At 39.0% G+C, this 26,925-nt stretch overlaps 3 protein-coding genes across 4 annotated transcripts; 2 read left to right on the forward strand and 1 right to left on the reverse strand.

Moving 5' to 3' along the window:
- Positions 1-2,639: 2,639 nt before the first annotated feature.
- Positions 2,640-4,566, forward strand: LOC127455837 (zinc transporter 10-like). Its single transcript, XM_051723988.1, has 4 exons — positions 2,640-2,713; positions 2,983-3,129; positions 3,238-3,555; positions 3,806-4,566. Exon 4 carries the CDS (start codon positions 3,841-3,843, stop codon positions 4,564-4,566), a length of 726 nt encoding a protein of 241 aa, XP_051579948.1. The 5' UTR covers positions 2,640-2,713; positions 2,983-3,129; positions 3,238-3,555; positions 3,806-3,840.
- A 1,612-nt stretch (positions 4,567-6,178) lies between these two features.
- On the forward strand, positions 6,179-16,321 carry shkbp1 (SH3KBP1 binding protein 1). Its single transcript, XM_051724361.1, has 18 exons — positions 6,179-6,411; positions 6,784-6,837; positions 7,219-7,264; positions 7,394-7,467; positions 7,577-7,635; positions 8,030-8,110; positions 8,245-8,412; positions 8,612-8,702; positions 8,799-8,989; positions 9,136-9,251; positions 10,281-10,368; positions 10,479-10,595; positions 10,718-10,888; positions 13,927-14,082; positions 14,242-14,338; positions 14,562-14,746; positions 14,869-14,995; positions 15,350-16,321. Exons 1-18 carry the CDS (start codon positions 6,365-6,367, stop codon positions 15,969-15,971), a joined length of 2,490 nt encoding a protein of 829 aa, XP_051580321.1. The 5' UTR covers positions 6,179-6,364; the 3' UTR covers positions 15,972-16,321.
- A 154-nt stretch (positions 16,322-16,475) lies between these two features.
- LOC127456059 (estrogen-related receptor gamma-like) lies at positions 16,476-25,250 on the reverse strand. 2 transcript variants are annotated; one of them, XM_051724362.1, is made up of 7 exons: positions 25,095-25,250; positions 24,140-24,534; positions 21,596-21,712; positions 21,317-21,427; positions 21,012-21,173; positions 20,549-20,818; positions 16,476-19,568 (listed from the first exon to the last, which is right to left on the reverse strand). In XM_051724362.1, exons 1-7 carry the CDS (start codon positions 25,148-25,150, stop codon positions 19,324-19,326), a joined length of 1,356 nt encoding a protein of 451 aa, XP_051580322.1. In that variant the 5' UTR covers positions 25,151-25,250; the 3' UTR covers positions 16,476-19,323. The 2 variants fall into 2 exon arrangements, with proteins under 2 accessions (XP_051580322.1, XP_051580323.1); XM_051724363.1 differs by lacking the exon at positions 16,476-19,568 and adding an exon at positions 19,579-19,983.
- Positions 25,251-26,925: the final 1,675 nt, after the last annotated feature.

Raw genomic sequence — 26,925 nt, forward strand, 5'->3', positions numbered from 1 at the left:
ACAATTGTGAATCAAATAAATAAATTAAAATAAGGGAACTTTTTTTTTTTTTTACTAACTTTAAATGTATTATTACATTATGTGATTTTTTGCATCTTGCTTTATGTACTATATGGGTGAATATCATTAAAACAAAATAACAGCCTCATACATTGCATAAAGAAAGTGAAGCCTATTTTTAGGACTTAAGGGATAGTTCACCCAAAAATGTAAATTCTGTCATCATTTACTCACCCTCAGGCCATCTGGGATGTGTATGACTTTCTGTCTTCTGCAGAACACAAACGAAGATTTTTAGAGGAACATCACAGCTCTGTAGGTCAATACAATGCAAGTAAATGGTGATCAGACCTTTGAAGCTCCAAAAAGCACATAAAGTAATCATAAACATAATCCATCAGACTCTAGTTGTTTAATCAATGTCTTCTGAGGTGATCCAGTTGGTTTTGGATGAGAACAGACCAAAACATAACTCCTTATTCACTGTACATTTTGCCATTGCAGTCTCTAGACACGATCATGATATCAAGCTTGATTACACTTCCTAGTGCTTGATGCATGCGCAGAGCGCAAGATGGCGCTATAGGAAGTGTAATCGAGCTTACTAATGGAGCTCATGGTTGCCAAGGAGACTGCTGTAAATATGTGAAATAGGAGTTACATTTTGGTCTGTTCTCACCCAAAACCAACTGGCTATCATCTAAAATATTGCCCAATGTTTATGGAAAATCAGATTATCTGAAAGTTGGCTGGAAAAGACAAAAGACTTTTGCAGACCATATCTGTCAATTTACATTCATGTTTTTACAGATGGCTCTTGACCTATCCAATATTGTGGACGTGCTGACGTATCGAGGTCTATAGAAACAGCTGCTAATAATGTATCTATCTATAGATACCTATGGAACTAACCCTTTAAAGTAACTTTTTCCGTGTTAAAATACATTCTCCTGTGCCAGCTTAATATGCAGAGACAACTCTTAGTAAGCCATTCATATGTTAATTTTCTTGAAAACTGTAGGCACTGTGTTTCTGTGGCGCTATGTAAATTGCTGTGTTGGTTTCGAGTGACTCGCTTAGACCCACCTTAACAACATTTCTCAACCAATGGCGTCAGCTGGGGGCGGGACTATCTTTTTATTTGACCAACGGCAGATGGGGGCGTATTCAGAAAGCTGTTTTAAAACAACATTTATTTTTGCATTTGGTGGCACTAGTGGCACAGAAATCACATCAACTTTAATATTAAAGGACTGTTTATTTGTTTATTTTGCATTTTGACATTATTTTCAAGACATTTAAGCACACTTTAACGTCCATATGTTTTATTGTTTTAATTATAATGAGGTACTTTCTGAAAAATAATGTCATAATGCAAAATATCGAACCCATATAAATTTCTGAATGCACATGACCAACTGATCTCTCGAGCATTATAGCATGTCAACAGCTTATTATTGAAAGTTATTATAAAGTGTTACCGAAATAAATAATATTTTTTTTTATTATATAGAGATGTTTGAGCTGGGGTAAATGCATTATCTCTCCATCCAAGCTATAAGCACATTAAAGTTCAAGCTAAACCAATTATTTTCCCTGCTTTACCTTCACTTTGTGCTCTAGTTATTTTTTTGTAGTGTAGTTATTCAAGGTCAGTTTGGAACATATCCAGAAAGAACATTCCATTGAGTCAGTTAAATTTTACAGTCTGAATGCATTGAAGTCCTGACAGAGCTCATGGCAACAGAGCAACATCTTCGAAACTTAGTATTCAGGTCAACTCTGTGTTTTTTGTTTACTGTTTCTCTTACAACAAACCCTAAGGCATTGCACAATATTGTACACAACGTAAGCAATCAAGATTCTCTGCATGGATCACTATGAAGGATGGAGAAGCAGGACATCAGTAAACAATATTTAAAATATAATATATAAAATATTTTTAAATTTGTTTTTAGGAAGTTTTAACCAAGTAATTTTCTTTGAAATGTGTTAAATGCGTCTAAGTATGGTTCACTTCAAATCGTTGAAAGGCTCACTGTAGTGTATGTGTGTTGTGCAGGTGCAATGGCAAGGATATATGCCTTCCTGGGTGGCTCTACACACACATGCATACTGGTCCTGACCTTTGCCTTCCTGGTCTGTGAGATTGTGGTTGGACAAATCTGCAGATCCATCCTCATCGTAGTGGACAGCTTCCACACACTCTACGTTTGCATACATATGGCTCTATCTGCATTAAAACATCAGCCAAAAGCCTCTGTCACTAATCCCAACCTCTCCTCTCCCTGCTTCCCAGAGTCACACAGATATGTTTCCCATTCTCCCACCTCCACAACCCCTTGCCCGTACCTTCCAAACATCCCCCTGCCAGCTGACCCAGCTTCAAACCCAACAGGAGGGCCTAGTTTTCTGCCTGATGGGCAACAGTACCGCAGGATGCGTCTCAAGCCTTTTGGCATCCTGATCTCATCTCGGCTGTTGGCCTCACAGTGTGTCTCCATTAGTCTGGAGATTCTCACCCACCTTGTGCAGCCAGAACCCATTCAACACCCATTCTTATCCATTGTTGTTGGGGTAGCTAGTCTGTTATTCAATATACTAATATTAGCCTGGAGAAGCAGAGCTAGAGGGATGGATAAAGCCACTGAGGAGTTCAACAAGTGTCCAGAACTGACACAAACTGGCCCTAATTATACATCAGAAGATAAAGGTATTTTTGAATATAGCTAACCAAGTAATGCTTATACCCTTTAATGGAGATTTCATATTCAATCTGATGTTATTGAGATGCAAGATAATCTATAAGATGAGAAGGAAGGCTAGGATTGGATTTTTACCAGGTCTTTATCCTCCATCGATCTTCCCTGGTCTGATCTCTTTCTAGAGCCCTATCATTTTTTGCAGTTACAGAATAATTTAAAAAGATTGCACTTGTTAAACTCGTTAAAAATTGTTTATTTCCAAATATTTCTTTCTCAGAAGTTATCATTGTTAATGGAACAGAATCAAAATCATTAAGATGAATCAGAACTGGAATCAGATCCGGAATCCCTACCCATATCCCACTGGAGACTCCAATCTTTACCAATGAAAGATTAAGTGGGAGGTTATCCAAACCTTGATCAGGTTGGTTGTTTAGTATTGATCATTTAAAGGTGCACTGGGAATCAATACTACTGTACCTGAAATGTAAACAAACATTTCTTCTCTTTATTTTATCATGATTATGACAAGGTTAAGGGTCTGCTGCATACTGGCTGTGCTACAGCATATGATCTGGAAAATCTTTATCTGATCATTCTGCTGTAGAGGGAGCTCTTCAGGATGATGCATTGATGTTCTGCAACCCTGAAGCACCCAGTGTTCTGGATTCAGATCAAGGATTTATGCTCTGAGTTGCCAACACCCAACATTACTAAACTAGTTATTGAGTCCAGTCCAGTCCAGCTCAAAACTCCACTTCCTGTTTCTGTGAAAGTTCTCAGGAAGTTTTTCAACCTACAAACCAATGTCCAGAGGAATCATTGCTCTCTACCTTCATAGATCCCACTGGTAAGAATAATCTCTTTTTTTAACTGTTGATCACATATTTTTATACTCTATTATACATTATATACTAAATATTATACAATACAATATTTGTCAAACTCTTAAATCCCAGTATTATTGTCTAATTACCTAAGATTGAATTGTTCATAAAATTGTTAGATTCACATTAGAAAAATGTTTAGAAAATTTACATGCTATACATTTTCAACTTTACTATAACAAATACTTTTTTTGTCTATGTTTTATCAAAAAGTGCCTCTACATGAGAGATCCAGCTTTAAGAGACTGATGACTAAATACATCAGACACCTTATCAGTGTGACAAAGGAGCTTCTGGGTTCAACCCTCATTTTGATTCATTGTCTTGTTCTCCTGCTCTTCGAACCACATTGCCATTGTCCTCACTCACACTGTCACCTCCTGGTCTACTTGGGTGCAATTTCATCCATAGTTGTTTTGTTAGTTCTGATGGCTACAGCCCTGCCCAAGCTCTATTGCTATGGATTGCTGGTTCTCCAGGGAACCCCACTGCATCTTTGTGTCAATCAGGTGAGACTTTCTCTCTTTCATGTACAAGGTGTGTTGTCGGTCCATGAGCTACACGTGTGGCAGCTCTCAGATGCATGTATGGTGGCATCCGTGCATGGCCACTGCCAAGAAGGGCTGAAAATGGCAGAGTGCTCAGATCTAATGGTGAAGCTCACAGGGGTGCTGAGCAATTTTGGCATAAACCACTGCACCGTGCAGCACGAGTTCCTCGCCTCGGACAGAAGTGATGCTGTGACCAGTGAACAGGTACCTGTGAAGCCAGTTTGCAGCTTGCACTGTGGGCAGGAGTGTGTTGAGAAGCTCTGCTGCTCTCCTCAGGTGGACAAATCCTGCATTCTCCAAGAGGATGGTTCCACCTCTTCCAAAAAGGAAAGTTCAGACTGTCCCCAAGAGGAAATCTCGTCTCCGGCGTCCTCTAGTGTTGGCAAGATTAGAGATGTGGTTATTGAGAACACATACCTATGATGCAATCAAGGTGTCAAAGTTTGGGTGATTAGCATGGGCCAGTTAGCTGGGAGATGCTGTAACTAGACCATCTGGTTCCAAAGAGCATCTTTCTCCATTGATGGCCATTCAAAATTAGCCACATATTCTGACTATATATATATTTCAGGCAACATGTACTGTATATCACTAATATTTCATTAAAGATTAATAGATGGTTTCCCCATTTTTTGTTTACTTTTGTTTGTTGTTTTTTATTAGGCTCACAGCTTGATGTCACAGCTCAGGAGAGTTGCTAAGGATTTGTGATTGTGTGTGTTCTTGCATTGTCATGACATCACTTTCCAAACTAATTTAACACAGAGCTTGATGATTGGCTTACAAACTTCTGTTGTTCTGAGGTAAAAATGGCAAATTTTAAATGTTTCCTTCCAGGGGGCAACTTCCACCAAGATAACTGGAAATGCCAATGGATAGTTTTCTCTAGGTATTATAGACTTGAATTAAACAGTACACTTTGTGGAGATTTTTATTTATTTATTTTATTTTATTTTATGCCTTTGAGAACTGAGAGCTCCATCACTCTCGTTGTTCTGTAAATACATGGTGGATTTAATTTATGCAAAAACAAAAAACAAAATCTAGTCTGTCTATTACTATGGTGGCCAAACACTGATCAAGAGCTAAAGCTTTAAACAAAGATGGCCAAAAAAAAAAAAAGAGTTTAGCAACAAAAACCAGGGGAGATTGTAACAACTGCTATATAAGTCATTATGGAGTTAAAAACACTGACCACTCAAAATGTAATGAACCACAGAGTTATCCAAACTGGATTTTTTTGGAGACTCAAATGCATCCATTTCGTAGCCATATCTTTATCATACTATATCTTATATATCTTATATATATCTTTATCATACATAAAGAAAAATGAACGAATCCACTAAAGCAAAATTTGACAATAAATTGCCTTTGGTGGGAAAATCCAAACATACCCAAATAGCTGCCACTTGTTTTGATGTGCATCAGGAATATGAGCACATTTATTTATTTATTTATTTATTTCAGGCTGGTCCATCCTGCAGCTGTATGCAATAAGGGATGTATTTCCAACAGTCCCTGATACACAGACTTCAGACTTCAGCATTGCTCTTCATCCTCACTCATACGTCTACTTTGGTGCCAGCAGACCATGTAGAACAGATGAAGAAAATTTGATTTCTATTTATTTTTCAATTATGAACATTTTGTCTTTACATTTTTTTTTTTTTTTTTTTTTTTGTCAAGATTAGTGATATATGTCAATATAATAATAATAATTATAATACCCAAGTGCATTGTAATGACCATGAAAGATTGATAAAGTTTACATAGGCTACAGTAATGCAACAGTAATGGCAATAGGCAGGGCAAGATGGAGTCCAAATGAAACATGTAAATTATATTTCCACAAAATATTTATAATTTAAAAATGGAATTTGTATTGACAATTTGTAGTTTTCACTTTGAACACAACTTAATTGAATTGAGAATTCAAATAGAAGATGTCGAGTTTCAGGACTTTAAGCGGTTTATTTTTTAAGGGTAGAGACTTTTATTTTGAAATGTACTCTTCTCCACTTCCGCATGAAACATTTCGCTAAAGCATCCGTTCTTCCGCTGTTTGAAGACGGTAACAGTGATAAAGTAGCTTTATTATTATTATTATTATTATTATTATTTATATTTATTTATTTTATTATGGAGTCAGTATTAATGATTCCTTAAATATCCGATAAGATATGTTATATGATAGTGTTTGCCCATAAAAAGGATTATCATGGCGAGGATTGGAGAGATCATTCATTTAAACGTCGGGGGCAAAAGGTTGTGTATTAAAAGCTGCTGTATTTAAAATCTTGCTCGAAACAAACTGCATACTTTACTAAGATACTCACTTACTGTTACTGTACATTAGAAACGTTATTAACGTCTTTATTACAAGCCTCCTCATTGTAAATAATAACAGGTATGATTATAAACATTTGCATTCAGCAGCTGTAAGGCCTGATCTCACATCAGTTCACATAGCAGACCATTAGTTAATACTGATGATTATAAATGTATTATTAACTCTTAAAACTGTGATGATCTGCAGTATTTTAATGCAAGTTGCAGTGACACCTGAAATACTGTAAATGGAAGACGAATTCTTTCTTTATGTCTAATTGATTTTTATTTTTATATGTATTAAAACAGGTTCAGTACCTCCAGACAGACTCTGACATGGGTTCCTGATTCATTCTTCTCAAGGTTTGTGTCTTATATCACCTAAACTAGATCAGATATTTGTTTACTTTTCAGTGTATATTCAAAATGTTCGTGCATATAACATAAAATATAATGTTTGTATTAAAATATTATATTTATTTCATTATAATAGTGCATATAACATATGCAGGTTTATAGTAGCAGATACATCAAAGATAAAAGTAAAATGTGTCCATATTGCTATGCTGGTTTTATGCATTTTATTTAAAAAATAAATAAGCATTGAACCTTCCTTCATACAGTACATCATACTGTTTTGATAGACTAAATGGTGAGATTATTGGTCAAAGCTTAAAAATTATATCGTGTCTGCCAAAATATTGTTGCAAATATATTAAAAAGTGCTATTTATTCCTTGTTTAGTTTATTAAGTGGACGGATATCAACTCTAAAAGATGAGACAGGAGCGGTAAGGTTTCTTTTCTGTTACTATAAATATTGTAGCACAGTCTGCCTATACAAAAATTATCTCGTGCGATGCATCTCTTATTTTTAAATGTAGATGTCCTTGATGTGTTGCGATTTTTCTCACTACCAGATATTTATAGACAGAGATCCATCTCTCTTTGCTCCCATTTTGAATTTCTTGCGCACTAAAGAGCTACACCCAAGGTAAAACCTACAGCCCACATATGGCATTTTATGACAAGTTAATTATTTTAACATAGAATTGATTGAGCAGGAAAAATGTAGTATGAAATGGCAACTGTTTCTATTACAGGTCCATAGATGTTCACCTATTAATGCACGAGGCAGAGTTCTATGGAATCACACCGCTGGGTAAGGTCGGCACGGGATGGGTTGTTCTAATGGATCTAAACAAGATCATCTTTGATGTAGAAATGTGTACCATGTGATTGTTTTATTGACCTTTTTTAAAATATACAAGAAAGACAGTGTTTACAATACATTCTATCTTTTCCCCCCCTTTTCATGTAAATGATCCTTACCCATCCCAATACTCATGCCAAGACACAAAATAAATAATACTAATTAAAACAGGACACTAATGAAACAATAAAATCATTAGATTAAATTAAAATAACTCTATATATGTGTGTCTTAGACCTTACAATGTGAAGAGTTATGAGCAGAGATAGAATGCAGATTATATATTCTTTATGCATGTACCATGTGGTTTATGTTGCCTCTAATCAGGCCTTTATATCCCCAGTGCGAAAGCTACAGTTGTGTGATGAGTTGGATCGGTCCTCCTGTGGGAACGTCTTGTTCAATGGCTACCTGCCACCACCAGGTGAGAACTACAGAGTACACAATAATTCAAAACCCTGTACACACCGACACGGTTTTGCACAATACAGGCATGTTTTGAGAGAGCATCTTTTAGAAAGACTCATAGTTATAATGCTGTGTTTGTGTGTGTTACAGTGTACCCAGTGAAGCGGAGAAACAGGCACAGTGTGGCAGGACCCCAGTTCATGGGTGGGCGTGCAGAGCCTGTGGAGAGAGCCCCCGTCAGGAGGAGTAACACCATGCCACCTAACCTGGGCAATGCTGGCATCCTGGGAAAAGCTGCCATGGAGGAAAGAGTGCCAGGTCTGCTCTGTTTTTCTCTACTTTATTCAGTTCCTTTCTATTCTATACTGTATTCTGTGCCATTCTATTCTAATCTACTCTATGTTTTTGCAGCCTGCAATAAACAATTCTCTTAGGCTCACCTTTATTTAAATGAGTTGATTATTATTACAAATTTTATTAAAATATCTTTTTTGAACCATGTGATTTCTGTTTTTAGGTCAGGTCTCTGATCCTGGCATGGTCAGAATCATATGTGGTCATCATAACTGGATTGCTGTGGCCTATGCCCAGTTTGTAGTGTGTTACAGGTACGGTTCCTCTTGAACTGGCAAATAACCAATGGTAATGTATTGGATTTTCATACAGGGCATGTTAACGTTGTGATATTATTGTCCCATGTTCAGGGTTAAGGAGTCTACTGGATGGCAACAGGTCTTTACAAGCCCACGTCTAGACTGGGTGATTGACAGAGTGGCTCTCAATGCTAAAGTAATGGCTGGTTCACTTGGAGACAATGATAAGATGGTTGCTGTGGCATCAGGCACTGAGATAATTTTATGGGCTATCTGTCCTGATGGCAATGGCAATGAAATTGGTAAGATTCCAGTTCATAATGTTGTTGCTTTTGGATTCTTGTCATACACCTGCATAGTAGATCTGTTTACACGGCACTTCAGATAAGACAATCTGCTGTGTTAGTAATGTTTTGATTTGTGAGGGTCCGTTTTTACTGATCTGCAGGTGTGTTCAGTCTGAATGTGCCGGTGGAGGCTTTGTTCTTTGTAGGAAATCAGCTCATTGCGACCAGCCACACGGGCAAAGTTGGAGTATGGAACGCTGTCACCAAACACTGGCAGGTAAAGTCAAGCTTGCTGGGCTCTGAGCTGCAAAAATGATGAAGTTGCTGGTGCAAGCTAATAGGTTCTTTGAACTTGTTATCTGTTAGCCAATCAGCTCACTCACATGTGATTTGTCAAGCCAATCGGCTTACATGGTGTAAGCTGGTAGGTCATTTGATGTGTAATCGAAAAGCCAATCAACTTGTGTACACTTTCTTTGCCTAACATTTAAATTTGCACAGTTTACAGGTAAGCCGGTTTCATTGCAGCACACTGCAAGAGTTTTCTCTGAAACCCTCCACCTCCCAAGCTCAACTTGTCTAGATCTGCTACGTGGAGATTTTATTTATGTCTAATTGTGCGGCAGCATGTCATACATGCTTGATGCAGCATGTCTTGTGTTTTTCTAATTATGCAGCAGCAGCAGCAGTATGCCCACATGCTTAACTCAGTATATCTGTTTATTTCCTAGCAGTAGCAAGTACTTGCTCTGCAGCAGAAGCGTAGCAGATCTAGTCTGCCAAGACAAATATCCTGTAAATATGACCCCACATTAACATACTAAACTCTGAACTCTGAACTGAAATTAATGCAAGAACACATCCCCTTATGAATGGCCCCTTATTTTTTCTCTCTCTCTCTTTTTGTTGTTGTTAACAATAGTTATTTTTTCACGCAGCTAGAAAGACACATCTGTGTTTATAGCGCAGCTTTGTTGATTGTGGCTTTTGAAATCATAATCAGTTCCCCTAAAATCATTAATGCTTGACCCCCAGGTTGGGAAACACTGCTTAGTTGTCATTGCAATGCACTTAGAATTGAGGTCAGTGGGCCAATGTGTTGCACCTGAATTTTTTTTTTAAATAACCGAAAGTTCAAAATGTCTGCTTTTGTCTTGAATGATGTACTGCTTTTGTTCTTGTGTGGATAAAGCATCTATACATTTCCCATTACATTTGAATTGAAACCAATTTGAATGTGTTGTATTGAAACAAGAATAAGTGAAGTAGAAGTCATTTCATGAGGCCTCCACCTCTTTTTCTACAGAACCAGGATGTGGTTCCCATCAACAGTTATGACACAGCCGGCTCTTTCCTCATTCTGGGCTGCAATAATGGATCTATTTACTACATAGGTAAAGTGAAATTCATTCCTGCACTCAGTTGAATGCACACATAAATCTGAATTCATGATTGGTTGTTGCTTATGCTGATCACTATATAAATGTATGTCTGTATCATTCAGATGTCCAAAAGTTTCCATTGCGGATGAAGGATAATGATTTGTTGGTGACAGAGCTGTATCGAGACCCCAGTGAAGATGCTATTACTGCTCTAAGTGTCTACTTGACGCCCAAAACAAGTAACACCTGCTCATATTCTCCTTGCAATATTCCGTTCAATTTGTACTAAGTTATTGATATGACTCCCTCACTGTAAAATTGATCTCATAAATACAGTATGTGTGTACTGTTGTGTTTGTAGGTGACAGTGGGAACTGGATTGAGATAGCTTATGGCACTAGTTCAGGCACAGTGCGTGTGATAGTGCAGCATCCAGAGACTGTGGGTTCTGGTCCACAACTCTTCCAGACCTTTTCTGTTCACCGCAGCCCTGTTACCAAGATCATGCTGTCTGAGAAACATCTTATATCTGGTAAGGATCATCATCTGTCATTGATTGTCTCTAACAGCTGTTTGTCATTGCAGTAAGAGTTGGAGATGGATTTAAGGGCAAGCCAGACATCGCAGAGAGAGCTACCCACACTCATCCAGAGACTATGTTGAATTGTTGTTGCTGCTGAAAAGTGTGGTTTTGAGTTGTAAACTAAAAATACCTTTTGAGTTGGATTCGCCGCCTCGCGCTTCCTCCTTTCACCTCTTTGCGAACTTGTTGTGGTGTCGAAACCCGGGATTTAAGAAGAAGAATGCCGCCATGGATGCCTCACCTCTGGAGGATGTTTTTTAAGACCCTCGCCAGCATCCACCAGTCACAGCATCAGGCCCTCTTCGAGCTATGCTCAGAACAGGAACAGCGGTTCATCGCACTCCTCCAGGCCCAAGCGGAGGACCGGCAGGTGCTCCAGAGCTTGCTGCCCCATGAGGGGGCTGCTGCTGTGACCCTGGACCCCGTGACTGCCACGCCCCATGTTCCGTTCATCAAGATGGGCCCCCAAGACGATCCGGAGGCCTTCCTGGAGATCTTTGAGTGGACGGCGTGGTCCTGTGGATGGCCGAGCACCCAGTGGGTGGTCCGTTTAATACTACTGTTGTCCGGGGAAGCCCAACTCGCAGCGCAGCAGTTACCAACCGAGAACCTCGTGGTATACGCCGACTTGAAGAAAGCCATCCTGCAACAGATCAGCCGGACACCCGAGCAGCAGCGCCAATGCTTCGGCTCGCTGACCACTGGCTAGCATGGCCGCCTGTTTGCCTTCTCCCAGCAGCTCCGGAGAGAGTGGCGGCAGAGTGGGTCCAGTGCCACTGCCCAGCGTCGCGTCAAACAGCCATCCAACTGGCAGAGGACCACATGGCAGCGTATTCGGGAGCCGGCGATCCCCAAGACCCTTCTCTCTCTCTCTCTCCTGGCTCCCCTTCTTCTCTTCCCTCCCATTCCTCCTGTCCTGTTCCTCCTAACCAGAAATAGGGGAGTTCCCCCTCCCAAACAGGCTCCCCGGCTTTGGGGGCTGCACCACCCGCCGGTTTCGCCTGTCCCTCTCTGTTCTTACTCCCAGGTTGGTGAGTTCGCTGCCGTGGGCATGAACACTGGGTCGGTTTGCTGGAGCTGTGGGTAACCCGGGCATTTCCAGGACCAATGCCCAGTGATGGAGGTAGGGACATGGGTTCGGGTCCCCGATGCTCCACAGGCTGCACCCTCAAGCAGGGATGTACCGCATACCTGTGAATATTAAGGGGGGTACATACCAGGCCTTGGTGTATTCAGAATGCAACCAAACCTCCATCCATCAATGCCTGGTTCAAGACAAGGCTTTAGGTGCTAGTCACAGGGTGAAGGTGAGGTGTGTGCATGGTGATATCCACTGTTATCCGGTAGTGATGCTGAATATTCAATTCTGAGACAAAAGCATAGTGTCGAGGCGGCGGTTAGTCCCCGCCTCACCCATCCACTAATCTTGGCTACGAATTGGCCGGCATTTACCACTTTATGGAGGGAAATTTGTGTGGATGGGTCCTATAACAAAGCGTCTTGGTGTGTGGTTTGCGATGCTCTGACTGGGGAGGTGGAGCCAGTGCCGTCTACGTCAGCTCCAAGGCAGGATGACTTAAGGGAGGGGGAAGTCTCGGCTTCCCTTAGATGATTCCCTGCAGGGGATTTCCCTCTGGAGCAGACACGAGATGAAACCCTTAGGCACGCCTTCGACCAAGTGAAAGTAATTGATGGTCAACGTCTTCAGCCAGACATTGCACTCTCATATGTACTTTTCTATTATAAATGATCGGTTGTATCGAGTGACGCAAGATGCTCAGGATGATCAAGGCACTACTTTCATGTCACGTACACTACACGAGCTGTATGAATGATTGGGTATTACATTCACCCCTGGAATCGCAAGTTTGAATCCAGGGCGTTCTGAGTGATTCCAGCCAGGTCTCCTAAGCAACCAAATTGGCCCGGTTGCTAGGGAGGGTAGAGTCACATGGGGTAACCTCCTCGTGGTCGCTATAATGTGGTTTGCTCTCGGTGGGGCGCATGGTGAGTTGTGCGTGGATGCTGCGGAGAATAGCGTGAAGCCTCCACATGCGCTTGTCTCCGCGGTAACGCGCTCAACAAGCCACGTGATAAGATGCGTGGATTGATGGTCTCAGACGCGGAGGCAACTGTTGCCATTTTTTTTCATTCACAGCACTGTGTGAGTCAGGGATTTTTTCAGATTTTTAAAAAAATATATAAGTAAAGAAATTAACATTTTCATTGTAAATATCAGTTAAATTAATCGGCTACATTTACAGCTTCACCAACCTGACGTGAAGAAATAAATTCATTTTTCATTCAGAGTGAAGCACACCGAATGTCGGAGCTTTAACCTGAACAGTTGAAGTCTGCGATGTACAGTAGGAATACTTTGGGTATTAAAAATAAACTTTGGGTATTTAACCAAATGATGGTTACCCAGTTTGTAAATTGTGATGAAAAAAAGTGCGGTGTCATGCGGGGAACGATTCAAATGTACAAAAGTACAATCTCCATGAACAACATTCTACAGAATTTGCAAAGATGAGTGTAAGTTTTACCAGTTTTGAAATGACTCAATATAGCTTTTTAGGTAGACTGTTCTACCCGCTCCGTGTGGGACTTGAACCGGCGTCTCCGGCATGGGAGGTGGGTGCGCTAACAAGGAGTCTAAAGGCTATAGTCTGTATTGTCAGTCGCTAGTGCACCTCTTGATGTCAGAAGAGTGAGGTTTATACACATTGCACAGCTATCTATCAGCTGGCCACCGTTACATATGCAACATTACTTTTTTACATGTTTAAATGAGCTTTTATATTTTACAAAAAAAAATCTGTTTGCAAAGCATTAAAAGCACATTTCTATGATCAACAGCACTAGTCTTATAAGGCAAGTGACAGTTCAAATAGACCGAAACACTAACACTGGCCTTGGGCCATTGGGCCATCCTAATTGTTGATTCCTTTTTACCCTCAAAGATGTAGTTTGAGTTCTTTGTGCAGTGTGTGCAGACAACAATCATGTTCGTACTTGGACGGTGACGCGTTTCCGAGGCATGATCTCCACCCAGCCTGGCTCCACCCCCCTAACTTCCTTTAAGATCCTCTCATTGGACGATACTGATGGTCATGGAGGCTGTTCTGCCGGCACAGATATAGGTAAGATGGAAAGAGAAGTCATGACGCAACAGAACTGCTAGTTTTAATGGATACATGAGGTTACAGTTGCAATCTCAAAATTAAAACAAGTCGCATTTAACAGGAATTCACTGGTCCTTGGGCCAAAATGTGTTGACTGATAATTGTGTTGATTGACAGGTCCGTATGGGGAGAGAGATGAGCAGCAGGTGTTTATCCAGCGTGTGGTCCCTGACACTGACAAACTTTACGTACGACTTTCCTCCAATGGGAAAAGGTCAGTTTAATTTAACCATGTGCTACCTACAAAGACTCCACTTATTTAAAGGAACTACCTAACACATTTGAACAGAAAAGCACCTGAATAGTTAAATGAATGTTTGGAGAACATTATTGTACATTGATCAACACAAATAGCTATAGAACACCAGCCTATCATTATTTAAGTCATGGACGTTTTATTCAGTGTAGCTGGAATGGGCAATCTCTTTCTTCTAAAGGGTGTGCGAGGTGAGATCAGTGGATGGGACCCCCATCACATCATTTGTGGTGCATGAATGTGAGGGATCCAGCCGTATTGGTTCTAGGCCCCGCCGGTACCTCTTCAGTGGTCATAGCAATGGCAGCATCCAAATGTGGGACCTTACAACTGCAATGGAAATTGCAGGGAAAGTGGATATCAAAGGTAGGGAACACATTAGAGAGACAAATAAGTTAATATGAAAGTCAAAATTTTGTTGGAATAATTCCACTTTTTTGCCTCAATGTGATCTCCATTGCTTCCGTATTTGTGTTTGTTTCGGAAAGCTCTTGGTGGCCCCACTGAAGAGGAGCTTCTGGAGCTGTTGGACCAGTGTGATCTGGCTCTGACCCGAACGCCAGACATGAGTCCCGCTGCCTCGCTCACACATTCCTCTCGCAACTCTACCTGCAGGTACACACACACAAACATACACACACTTTTCTTTTCTGCCTCTAGTCCTGCCTCTAGTCCTTCATCCTCATCCTCAAATGTAATTTGATATTCACTCTCAAATCAAATCAAATAAAATCATTGATCAACCCCTGTATGGAGCGCCCCAAATCAAATATGTTGACTACGTCAATAACATCAAGACTCATTGTTTTTTGAGGTTTGGAACAACATGAGTGCGAGACAATAATGACATTGAATGAAATTATTCCTTTAAAAGATATGTTTATGGTTGCAGTTCTCTTCATGACCTATAGATAGTGTTGTCTGCTTATTTAAATTATGATGTCCTTAAAAATGTCCTCTTCTCCACAGTCTGCAGTCCCAGTTGAATGAGAGCAATCGTGCTGGAGGTGGTTTCCGGGGTCCAATTCATCTTAACAGCAGTCTTCCTCGCCAGGCCCCTTTATTACCTCTCAGCAAACCTCGCGAGCTTCCGTCCCACCTCTGCCTTAGCCAGTCCTCTCTAGCCAGTAGTACCAGCGTCAACAACAGCCCGCACCCCAGCCGGGCCCTTCTTGACCGTGAGAAGGACCGGGATGGCCTTGGAGCCATCCGAAGAGGCAGCTTTGTGGAGCGCTGTCAGGAGAGAGCCAAGTGCTCAGACGCAGGCGGCCTGGATGCGGGGAGGAGGAGTTTAGCTGTGTGCAGTGAGCTTGAAGCACGACTCGGCCTCAGAATGCCACCATCATTCTCTGCCCTGCCAGCAGTCTGCTTGTCAACACCGTCATCATCTTCATCATCATCACTAAGAAGACCAAGCCCTGTTCCTTCACCCCTAAGTCCGGCAAAATCACAAACGGCTGTCTCTCCAAGACGACCCCTCAATTCTCCGACCAGCGAGAGCCCGTCCAATGAGAATGTGTCTGGCCACGAAAGCCCCGCCTCTCCACCTTCCACCAGCCCCAAACCTCATATGAATGAAACCAGCTTCTGATGAGCTTTTTTAGAAATTCAGCAAGAAAACAATTTGTTTTGTTCTAGACAGCCAACACTGATTTATTCGTTTTTGTGAATAAGAGACCTGAAGGCTGCATTTTGTGCATTCAATGTAAGGCTGATTTTTTAAGTCAGAACAGCTTATATTGCTTATTCTTGCACTTGAGGAATGTCTTCCACTGGTCAAAAGGACCAATTTCTTCTTTTACTACAGTACTCTCAGTATTGCAGAGTGCCTTACTGATTTTGAATATTGAAAATTAAGTCATTATGAGAATATGATCTACTGCATGTAAATGACAAATGAATTCACATTGTATGCCATAAGACACTTTATTGTCATTGTATACAGTACAATGAAATTTCAAAAAGCAATAGCTGACATAAGTAATAAACATAGAATAAGTACAAATATATTGGCAGATAAAAAAATATACAATATATAACTTGCTATCTGGACTTGGTGTTAAAATATTTTAAAATATAATTTTTAAGCAAATGAGTCTTTTTGAAAAAAAAAAAAAAAGATATGACATTGAAAAAGAGAATATGTTTTGTATTATGAACATTGCCTGCTTACACCCTCTAATTGTATTAAATAGAATGTAGACTTGATAAATGACACCAAACAAAAATACGGTATGGCTTTAGCTTTGTGAGGTTTTGTTATTGTTGGTCAAGATATCACTGGTTAGTTGTGCACTGGCTGATATTACTGAAATAACTTTCAGTTTCCAAATGTATCTGAACATTGTTCAAACTAATAGGGTTATGTAACTAATTAGTGCTCGCCCAGTACAGTTTTCCTTTTTTAATGGCCCATGCCTATATATAATATAATTTAATGTAAGCTAATGCGATGTACACAAATATTCATCATTATTTTCCGTAAATAGAATGCAGACTATCAGTTGATTGTTTACATTACACATATAAAGTGTGGTTGTTGTGTGAAAATGCAAACTGCTTAAAATTTTACTGCTGTAGGAGGATTGGTGTGCCTTTGAAATATTAAAAAGGGGCTGTTACTTTACTAAAAACATGAAATGCATCTAAATGTCAGCTTGAGTTAGATGTGTTTGTATATAAAGAATCCTATACCATGCAAATAGGTGCAATCTTACTTTGAAGGGGTCTTAATGTACACATTGCTTCTGTTGGCATACAGTTGTGGCCAAAAATATTTTGCACCCTTGGTAAATATGAGCAAAGAAGGCTGTGAAAAGTATGTCTTTATTGTTTATCCTTTTGATCTTTCATTCAAAATATTCACAAAAATATATCGTCTAATAGATATCAAACAATACTTTTGTCAAATATATGTGTGGTACAATTATTGGCACTCTTTTATTCAATACTTTGTGCAACTTCCCTTTGCCAAGATAACTGCTCTGAGTCTTCTATAATGCCTAATGAGGTTGGAGAAGACATGGCAAGGGATCTGTGACCATTCCTCTATACAGAATCTATCCAGATCCTTCAAATTCTGAGGTCCACACTGGTGGAATCTCCTCTTCAGTTCACCCCACAGGTTTTCTAAGGGATTAAGGACAGGGGACTGGGATGGCCATGGCAGAACCTTGATTTTATGGTCAGTGAACCATTTTTGTGTTGATTTTGATGTGTGTTTTGGATTATTGTCCTGTTGGAAGATCCAACCAGGGCTCATTTTTAGCTTTCTGGCAGAATCAGTCAGGTTTGTTTTTTTCTCTGCTGGTATTTGATAGTCCATGATGCCATGTATCTGAACAAGATGTCCAGGACCTCTGGCATAAAAACAGCCCCACAACTTCAAAAATCCACCATCATATTTAACCGTTGGCATGGGGTACTTTTCCATATGGCTACCTGTCTGTGTGAGCCAAACCCATCACTGGTGTTTGCTACCAAAAAGCTCTATTTTTGTTTTATCTGACCATAGAACCCGGTCCAATTTGAAGTTCCAGTAGTGTCTGGCAAACTGAAGACGCTTGAGTTTGTTGGATGAGAGCAAATGCTTTTTTCTTGAAACTCTCCCAAACAACTTGTGATGTCTGATTGTGGGTTTGGATACTTTCAGACCCTGAGACCCAACTAATATCTGCAATTCTCCAGCTGTGATCCTTGGGGAATTTTTGTCCATGCAAAGCATCCTCACTGTGCGTGGAGACAATATAGACACACGTCCTCTTCCAGGCCGATTCTTAACATCTCCAGTTGATTGGAACTTCTTAATTATTTCACTGATGGTGGAAATGGGTATTTTTAATGCTTTAGCTATTTTATTATAGCCACTTCCCATTTTGTGAAGCTCAACAACCTTTTGCCACACATCATGACTTTATTTTTTGGTCTTACCCATTGTGATGGATGACTAAGGGAATTTGGTGTGTTACCTCATATTTATACCCCTGTGAAACAGGAAGTCATGGCTGAACAATTTCATGTTCCTAGTCACCTATGTGTACAAATTCTTTTTAAAATATGGGAATGTACTACAGATATGTTTTACTCATAAGTAAAAATCTAATATTTATGGTTTTGTTTATGACACTTGCAAATTTAGTTTATATGCAGTTGTTACATGAAAGACACCATCCCAGAATGTGAAACGTTGTTTGTAACATTGATTGTAATGGCACCCAGATGTTGTGTATTTTTTTTTTTTTTTTAACTTTATTCAACCTAGGACACAGAATAAAACTTTTTTTGTGCTTGGGTTGGAAATATTTTCAGTTAAATGTAAATATAAAAAAATAAAAAATAAAGCACTTTAAAATTCCAAAAAATAATTTATTTTCATATAATACAGATGGAATGTATTTGTAATAAATTAGACAATAATTAGAAAGGCGTATTGCTCCATAGCTTGATATACAGTAGTATTGCAGACTATATGTATTATTGTGAGAGTTTTTGATTGCTGTAGCTATTTTGCAAAAATAAAGCCATTAAAGACTTTAACAAAATCCCCAAATCTAAATTGACAAAACTGTGTACAAATGAAAAATGTTGATATATCATGTAAAACCCTAAAAAATACAATAATAAAAAATACATCTAAACTATTGCTAACACCATACCAAATGATAATCTCCTTGAATTTCATATAAATCAAATAAATAGTAAAAAAAAGACAAGATTGTGCTTCAGTGAGACAGAGAGTGATATTAAGCTCTCGTCTTCAAGTGCAGTTTAGCTGCCTTACTCCAAAGAGCTGTTCCAATTTCTTTATTTACTGATGTATTTGTGAAAGGACTTTGTCCTTAAACAAGTCACCAAAGAATATCCTTTTAAGTTCAGCTGCCCTATTATGACATTAATGGGGATCCACCTTCCCAGTCTTTTCCTTCATTCTACACCATCCTAGTCTAGATCTTGGCATCCAGCATTTCCAGAAAGAGTTTGTGCATTGGGATTCGTCCCTCTGTGTGCAGCCAGCAGAAGCAACGAACAGCTCTGTGGGCCGTCTGCCGTAACAGGGGCAGCGTCATGAGCAGTCTGCCAGCGCGATGAGGCTCGGAGGGCCGCTGATTGCTCTCGTAGTCCTGCAGGGCCTCGTGGAGCGTGTCCTGAAAGCACTGCACGGCATCTGCACCCTCTACATTCTCTGCATCTGAAAGGAAACGATCGTCAAGGTCAAACCGGGCTCTTGGGTGTTTGGGATCGTGTCCGATTGGGTGCTAAACTCTCTGTTGAGTTTACTTAAAATGCATCAGCTCCCATTGTCCACCCTTTTTGTTTAGCCACTGATGCTTAATGGACTAGTCAAGGACATCTATTTGGTTGCACTCCTTTCAGTTAACCGGAAGGACCCCTGTGGATTTTTCTGTGTCAAGAGTAAAAACAATAGTTTCCTCAGTGTTGTCTGTCTCCACAATGCCCTGCGGTCAGATGCAAGCTGAGAGACAATGCTAATGGTTTTGTAGCTTAGAGAGCCAGCCTTGTTCATTGGATGGATTTATTGATCTGTGCTCTGGACTGCTCCTCTATCCATATTGATCTTTCTTTTTTTCTCTTGGCCAATGTGTCTAGGAATGAAAATGGGAACTAAAAATTAAACAATTTAAGAAATCCCTGAACACTTTGGCAAGATAAGTAGTACCATATAGATTTGGTACTTAAATCCACTAGAACTGTTATTCAGTGGTAAATTTATTGGGGTACAACAGAACCAGTTTGCAAACATATATAGGCCCAAAAGTCTAAGACAGACCACTAGTGAACATTTTGATTAAATTTAATACAATTTTAATTTAATAAAATAAAACAAAATTTTAAATACAAATTTTAATTACAATTTTTTAAATAAATGTTATGCAATGTTTCTTTGTTTGATTGTTTTTCACAAGTCTAAAACTTTGTTTATTTCCAGGTTTTGAATCTCAGATTTTCAATGTGGTTTTAGACTTTTGGATCCCACTGTAGTTCCACACTAAAACATTTTCGCATCTCATCCACACTAGAAATGTGTTTTCCTTCACTGAAAACAGCATTTCGAAAACGCTCTTCATTACCGCATCCTTTGGACAGCGATGATGTCATGAAACTGAAAATGGATTAGTGTGAATGTAGCCTAAGTAGGTATAAATATACCTGAGTTAGCCAGTGTCATGGCTTTGAGAGTGACCACCTCCTCCTGGTTTAGGCCCATCTGTTGGTATTTGGAGGTCAGATGTCGTAATGCCATGTAGAGATCATGCAGTCCTGCGGTTTTGCTCTGGCTCTCATTCAGTCGCAGGTTCTCTGCAAACTGCAGCTCATCGGACAAGCCCTGAGACCGCCAAACAACATTCATTACCAGGTTCTCCATCCAGCCACCCTGGAGCAACGCCATCTGATCCACCAATGAGAGGGCAGTGAATCCTGTAAAACATAATGCTGGATCAGTATGTGGATAGTTAACTTGAAATACTTTTGGAAAGTTGTACTGTGGTGTTACATGTTATATTCCATCGAAAAACTATTTTAACCATTTTGATTTTAAAATTGATGGGTTTATTTAGATTAATAATGTATTGGGTATAAAAAAAAATATTTAAAATCTATGACTGTTTACCTGGTATGTGTTTTGCCCAGTCAATCATTACCAGGAGCTCCCTGTTTAAAAGGTCACATAAGGACAGTAGCGTTTTTAGGTCACTGTCAGGGGTTGAGGGGTCAGGGGAAGCTCGCAGAGGAGCTGGTTCAGAAACGAGGAGCTGAGAAATCACTTTGTTTCCTGGAAAGCAACAGGAAAGAAACACAGGAAAGAAAACTGTGCTCATTAAGGAATTTCATTGGGTCTTTAATATTAGACTATAGATTAAAGAAATTTAGTACCCAAATATGACTGTAATGCACAAGTATAATGATGAGACTCACTGATTGATTTGCCTGGATGTGTGTAAGGTGTTTTGGTGAAGAAAGAGAGGCCTGAATCCACTCTACGCTTGTACTTCTGTCGGCCACCTCTCACACGGTCCATGCGCACACCTGAAAAGGTAAGAGTGTTCTTTTGAGAAATACAATGGCTCCGTGCACATAAATGGAACCATTTAAATATTTAAAGGTAAAATAATACTTTTTGTTTCCGTTTTAGAAAAAAAGAAAGACAGTCTAACCAGTAAGGGACCTCTAATATCAAGTTTCACAGGAACTCACCCTCTCTCATCATGCCAGCACGCAGGCACTTCTGAAATCGGCATGCTTGACATGATTTCCGCCGTCTTTTGGTGATCTCACAGTCATTCACCACAGGACAACTGTACTCAATGTTTCCTGAAACATCAACAATCAAGAGCTATTTACAATGTACATAGCATATTAAAAAGTATTTGGTAACACTTTACAATAAGGTTGTGTACATTCATTTGAATGTATCCAATAGTTAACATGAACTAACAATGAACAATACAGCATGTATTAATGTTGGTTAAAGTTAATATCTACATTTTAAATACAGGACATAAGAAAAGGGAACGAATTCGAACTCATGTCGGTATAAGCACCACAGCTCAATATGTCAAAGCTCATGCGCTTATCACCAGGCCACAGCTCTAACTTAAAATATATATATTTTCCTGGAACGCCATTCATTCTGAAAATTAATGTTAATAACCATATAAAGACCTGCCATTTTTGTTTAACCATACATTGAGTCTATTTGTTTGTCGCTTCCCATGCTGAACTTTCACACAGAAATCCATAGAAGCCCAGACAGAGTTCATGTATTGTTGTACACCATCTGATAATTTAATTATCAGAGTTAGAAAGTCTGTGGCTTTCCCAAAGGCTAGAATATTGACAACTCTTCGCATGAATGGATGTTGAACAGAAGCAAATCCCGGATTCTTGGTTTTGTCCATTTCAACAGTTCACCGTGTTCAATAGATTTCTCTAAAACACAACACTGAACAAGATGCTGAGGGATTAGGGCATCCATTATGTGACTGAACACTTCATCAATGTGTTGATATGTTAACACACACACACATACCGCTTACACTTGGTGCTGTATGCCTATAAGGCCAAAACCAATAAAAAACATTCCCTTTCAGGAACTTAATTATTTATGTTTTGGAGTTGTTTTTTCATATAGACCATACAGTATTCAGAGATTTCCTTCACTGCTGATCCTCAAAACAGTCTAAAAATATGTCATCTTGAATATCACGGCCCGATTCTATCTAGTGCAAATGCACATTGTATTTCTATACAATTCTATACTATTTCTTTTTAAATAAAAATGTTAGACCTATCATTGATTGATAGATTAATGCTATTATGAAAATAGCATCCAAAATAACCTAAGCTGAAATAAGACAAATGCACTGACAATGGCATATATGCCTGAAATGAGGTGCTTTGATTAAAACAGCACACTGAGTCTTCACACAGAAATCAATCTCAGACAGATGGTTAACTCATATGATATTGATCATTTCATTCATGAACAGCGGTCCTGCTTTGAAATGAACCCAATATATATATATATATATTATTAAAATGAATTATATTGAGTATATTAGTATATAAATTATATTATATATAATTGTATATATTTTTATTTATATTATATATTATATATACACACACACACACACACCGATCAGCCACAACATTAAAACCACCTGCCTAATATTGTGTAGGCTCCCCTTGTGCCACCAAAATAGTACCAAACCGCATCTCAGAATAGCATTCTTCTCACCACAATTGCACAGAGCAGTTATCTGAGTTACCGAAGACTTTGTCTGTTCGAACCAGTCTGGCCTTTTTCTGTTGTCCTCTCTCATCAACAAGGTGTTTCCATCCACAAAACTGCCACTCGCTGGATGTTTTTTTGTTTTTGGCACCATTCTGAGTGAATTCTAGAGACTGTTGTGCGTGAAAATCCCAGGAGATCAACAGTTACAGAAATACTCAAACCAGCCCGTCTGGCACCAACAATCATCAATGTGATTATCTAATCAGCCAATCGTTTCGTAGCAGTGCTGCTCATAAAATCATGCAGATATGGGTCAGGAGCTAATGTTCACATCAACATCAGAATGGGGAAAAAATGTGATCTCACTCTGACTTGGACCATAGCATGATTGATGGTGCCAGATGGGCTGGTTTGAGTATTTCTGTAACTGCTGATCTCGTGGGATTTTTATGCAATGGTGCCAAAAACAAAAAACATCCAGTGAGTGGCAGTTCTGTGGATGGAAATGCCTTGTTGATGAGAGAGGTCAACAGAGAATGGCCGGACTGGTTCCAAATGACAAAGTCTATGGTAACTCAGATAACCACTCTGTACAATTGTGGTGAGAAGAATGCTATTCCGAGATGCGGGTTGGCACCGCACGAGGGGTACCTACACAATGTTAGGCAGGTGGTACACATATACATACACACACTTTATAATAATAATACTTAATAATAAAGGGTTATTTCATTAATAAGTTTGTCATTAACATTTGTATTATGTATTAAATGCAGTACTGTTTGCATTGAGTATTTAGTAATCCACCCCCCAAAATAAATAAATAAATAAAATAATTATAGGCCTAATATAATATAACAAACAAAAAATAAACAATATATTTATTTAACTTATTTTCTATAGCACGTTCTAGTAACTTTCATTACTAAGTCCCTTATTAATAAATTGTATGATTTACCTAATGGAATAATATTTTGCAGAATTATTATTCCAGTCATTACCTTGAATAGTTCTTTTGAAGAAGGCCTTGCACGCCTCACAGGACGCGACGCCGTAGTGATAGCCAGACGCGAAGTCCCCGCAGACCAGACACAGGCGTTTGGCTCCGAGGTTCAGTGATGGGATGTAGTCGCAGCAGACGATGGACTCTGTGTGACTGACGGGGTTGAAGAGAGCGGGGGCGCTGCTGCTGGAGATTGAGCTGGAGCTGGTGGGAGAGTCCGGGTTCAGAGAGTGCTTCTGGGAGAACAGGCTGTAGCCGCTGCTGTCCGAGCTGCTACCGGGGCTGAACGGTGTCGCGTTGTTGTCCAGGCCAAACGAGGGGCTTAGCGGGTCGGCTTTGACTGGCGGATCACAGGGGGACGGTGGATCATCAGTGGAGGACGAATCCAAAAGGCTGTAAAATGTGCAGTTTAAACTTTAAATGCATTACAACAAGAATTACTGTGCTTTTTCTACACTTCTACTAGTGAAATGCGGATGATCTAAGAGACTGAAAAGGTCAAAAGGTGTAATAGCTGTTTTAAACTTTCATTAGTCATTTACAAACATAATGCTGAACAGATCATTAGTGCATTGAAGTCCATTGTGAATTCAGATTATGTTAAAAATGTCATGACACGTTTCATATTGCTTAAATTTATATTTGAATGAAATAATGATCTGTTTGATTGATCAGTTTTTTTTTTTTTTTAATAACGATTAATTACATATTAAGTTTTATTTCCCATGAGACCAGATAATTGATTAAAACAAGTTTGTAATATGATTATGCAAAACTAGTCAGATATATATATATATATATATATATATTTTTTATTAAATTAGGCAGTGTATAGTGGCTAGAAGTAACATATGGCAAAAGTCTGGTAATGATTTTTTTAAAAATATTAAATATATTTTATTTTATGTTATAATAAAAACATTTCAGTTAGGACAAATAATAGGCCTACTTACTTGTGCTGGTTTAGAAACTGGAAGTTTTCATTCAAGCAAAACTCCTTGAGGTCCATAATAATTTCTCCCTATGGGATTCTGACTTTGAAGTATCTGTGTCCAAGAGATGAATAGGAGAGAGAATGCTACAGTAGATAAAGGGAGGGAATAGTGCTGGCACACTGAACAGGACCTCCAGAGCTTCAGGTTTATTTAAGTGATGCAGTAGGTTGGGTGGGGTCAAGCTGTCTAATCTAGATGCATGCTGATTAAAACCCTATTGATGGGTTCTCATAACTGACAAATCCTCCAAAATGACAACACATGCAGGCCAATTGCAAATCACTCAATCAAGGCCAGTTGTTTCATAAAACAATGATCAAACTTAATATTTACAGACCACTTTCTAATGAAATTACATACCCAATATATGACAAGACTATGGATCAGTGAAGAGTTAATTGTTGAAAGTGTTAAGTTTTAAGAGTAAATATTCATCATTTTGTATGCCTATTGACTTGCATTTGTGTGCAACTTTTCCATTTTCATCTTCTCAGATTGCTTTTACACTTTTACACAGTGATAGAAGCCCTGCCCCACTGTTTTGTTGTATGTAAATACATATGAAGACATTCCTTATCTGCAGTTGGCTAGGAACACCAACAAACCGCTGCAGGGCATCAAATCATCGTCATTTCCTTGTTCCTGCCTTCATTGTTGACCCTCAAAACAGTCTCCAATTTGAGTTCTCTTTACTAGAATTACAGGAACTCTGCATCACCAAAATTTAGTAAAGGGTTGAACTGCGAGTGCTTTTTAAACAATGTAATTGATGAATCGATGGATCAGTCTACATCAATGTAAAGTTAAAATTTAAGTTAAAATACTAATTTAATAGCATACTTATAAATCAGTTACTACTCTTAAGTAAAACTAGTTGCATTGTTTTACATTGTAATATACCATAAAAAAAAAAAAAAACCATTGTAGTTTGAGACAAATTTTTAGTGTCTAAACTGAAAGCCAATAATCTTTCTTTTGTCATTAGTAATGAATTGGTCTGACAATATAAGGCTACACATATTTATTATTGCACTGAAAACCTTAAATTAGTAGAACTCAAGAAATTTGAGACAATCAGTTGCATCAATTTTATCAAGTTAATATACTCCCCAGTTTAAGTTAATAGTACTTTTAGATTTTAAATTTTGTACTACACATGCATGTTAATTGCTCTTAACTTGAAATATTGAGTAACTATATTGAGCAAGCAAACTCATACATGTTAACAGCACATAACTTTAAATTTAACAAGTAATCTAAACTTAACTACTTCAAGTAGAGAAAACCTAGCTAGTATTAGCTAAAATAAGCTAGTACAGTGAATGCTAGTATGCTGAATGCATGCTAATTGGTAACATTTTGGATTTGTATTTTGATTAACACAGCAATTGCTCATTGAGTAAAGCAATGTGGATTATTCTTAAATTGTACCTGTCCTCAACCTAGTCTCAGACTCCACTATTCACCATAATGGTACCCCCAACATAATAGAAACTCTTCAAAATAACGATTCGCCAAAAATGTTTGCCAGAAGTTTGCAGCTCTTTGCTGGTAGTGGTGAACCTCTGTCAAACCTTTTGCAACAATGGTAAATTTGCAGCAAGTTTGCTGCAAAGCTCATTTGCATGTAAAAATTACCAGTGGTGAAGTTTGCGGCAAATCTGCCATGAACTCTTGATAGTAAGGGCTCATCTTGCACAAAAACACATTATATAACCAGTGGCGTAGCCAAGGGTGGGCCAGGGTATTAGACCCAGGCCAACCCAGAATATTACATTTACATTTATGC

This window comes from Myxocyprinus asiaticus, chromosome 18, assembly GCF_019703515.2.
Source record: "Myxocyprinus asiaticus isolate MX2 ecotype Aquarium Trade chromosome 18, UBuf_Myxa_2, whole genome shotgun sequence".
Classification (NCBI taxonomy): domain Eukaryota; kingdom Metazoa; phylum Chordata; class Actinopteri; order Cypriniformes; family Catostomidae; genus Myxocyprinus; species Myxocyprinus asiaticus.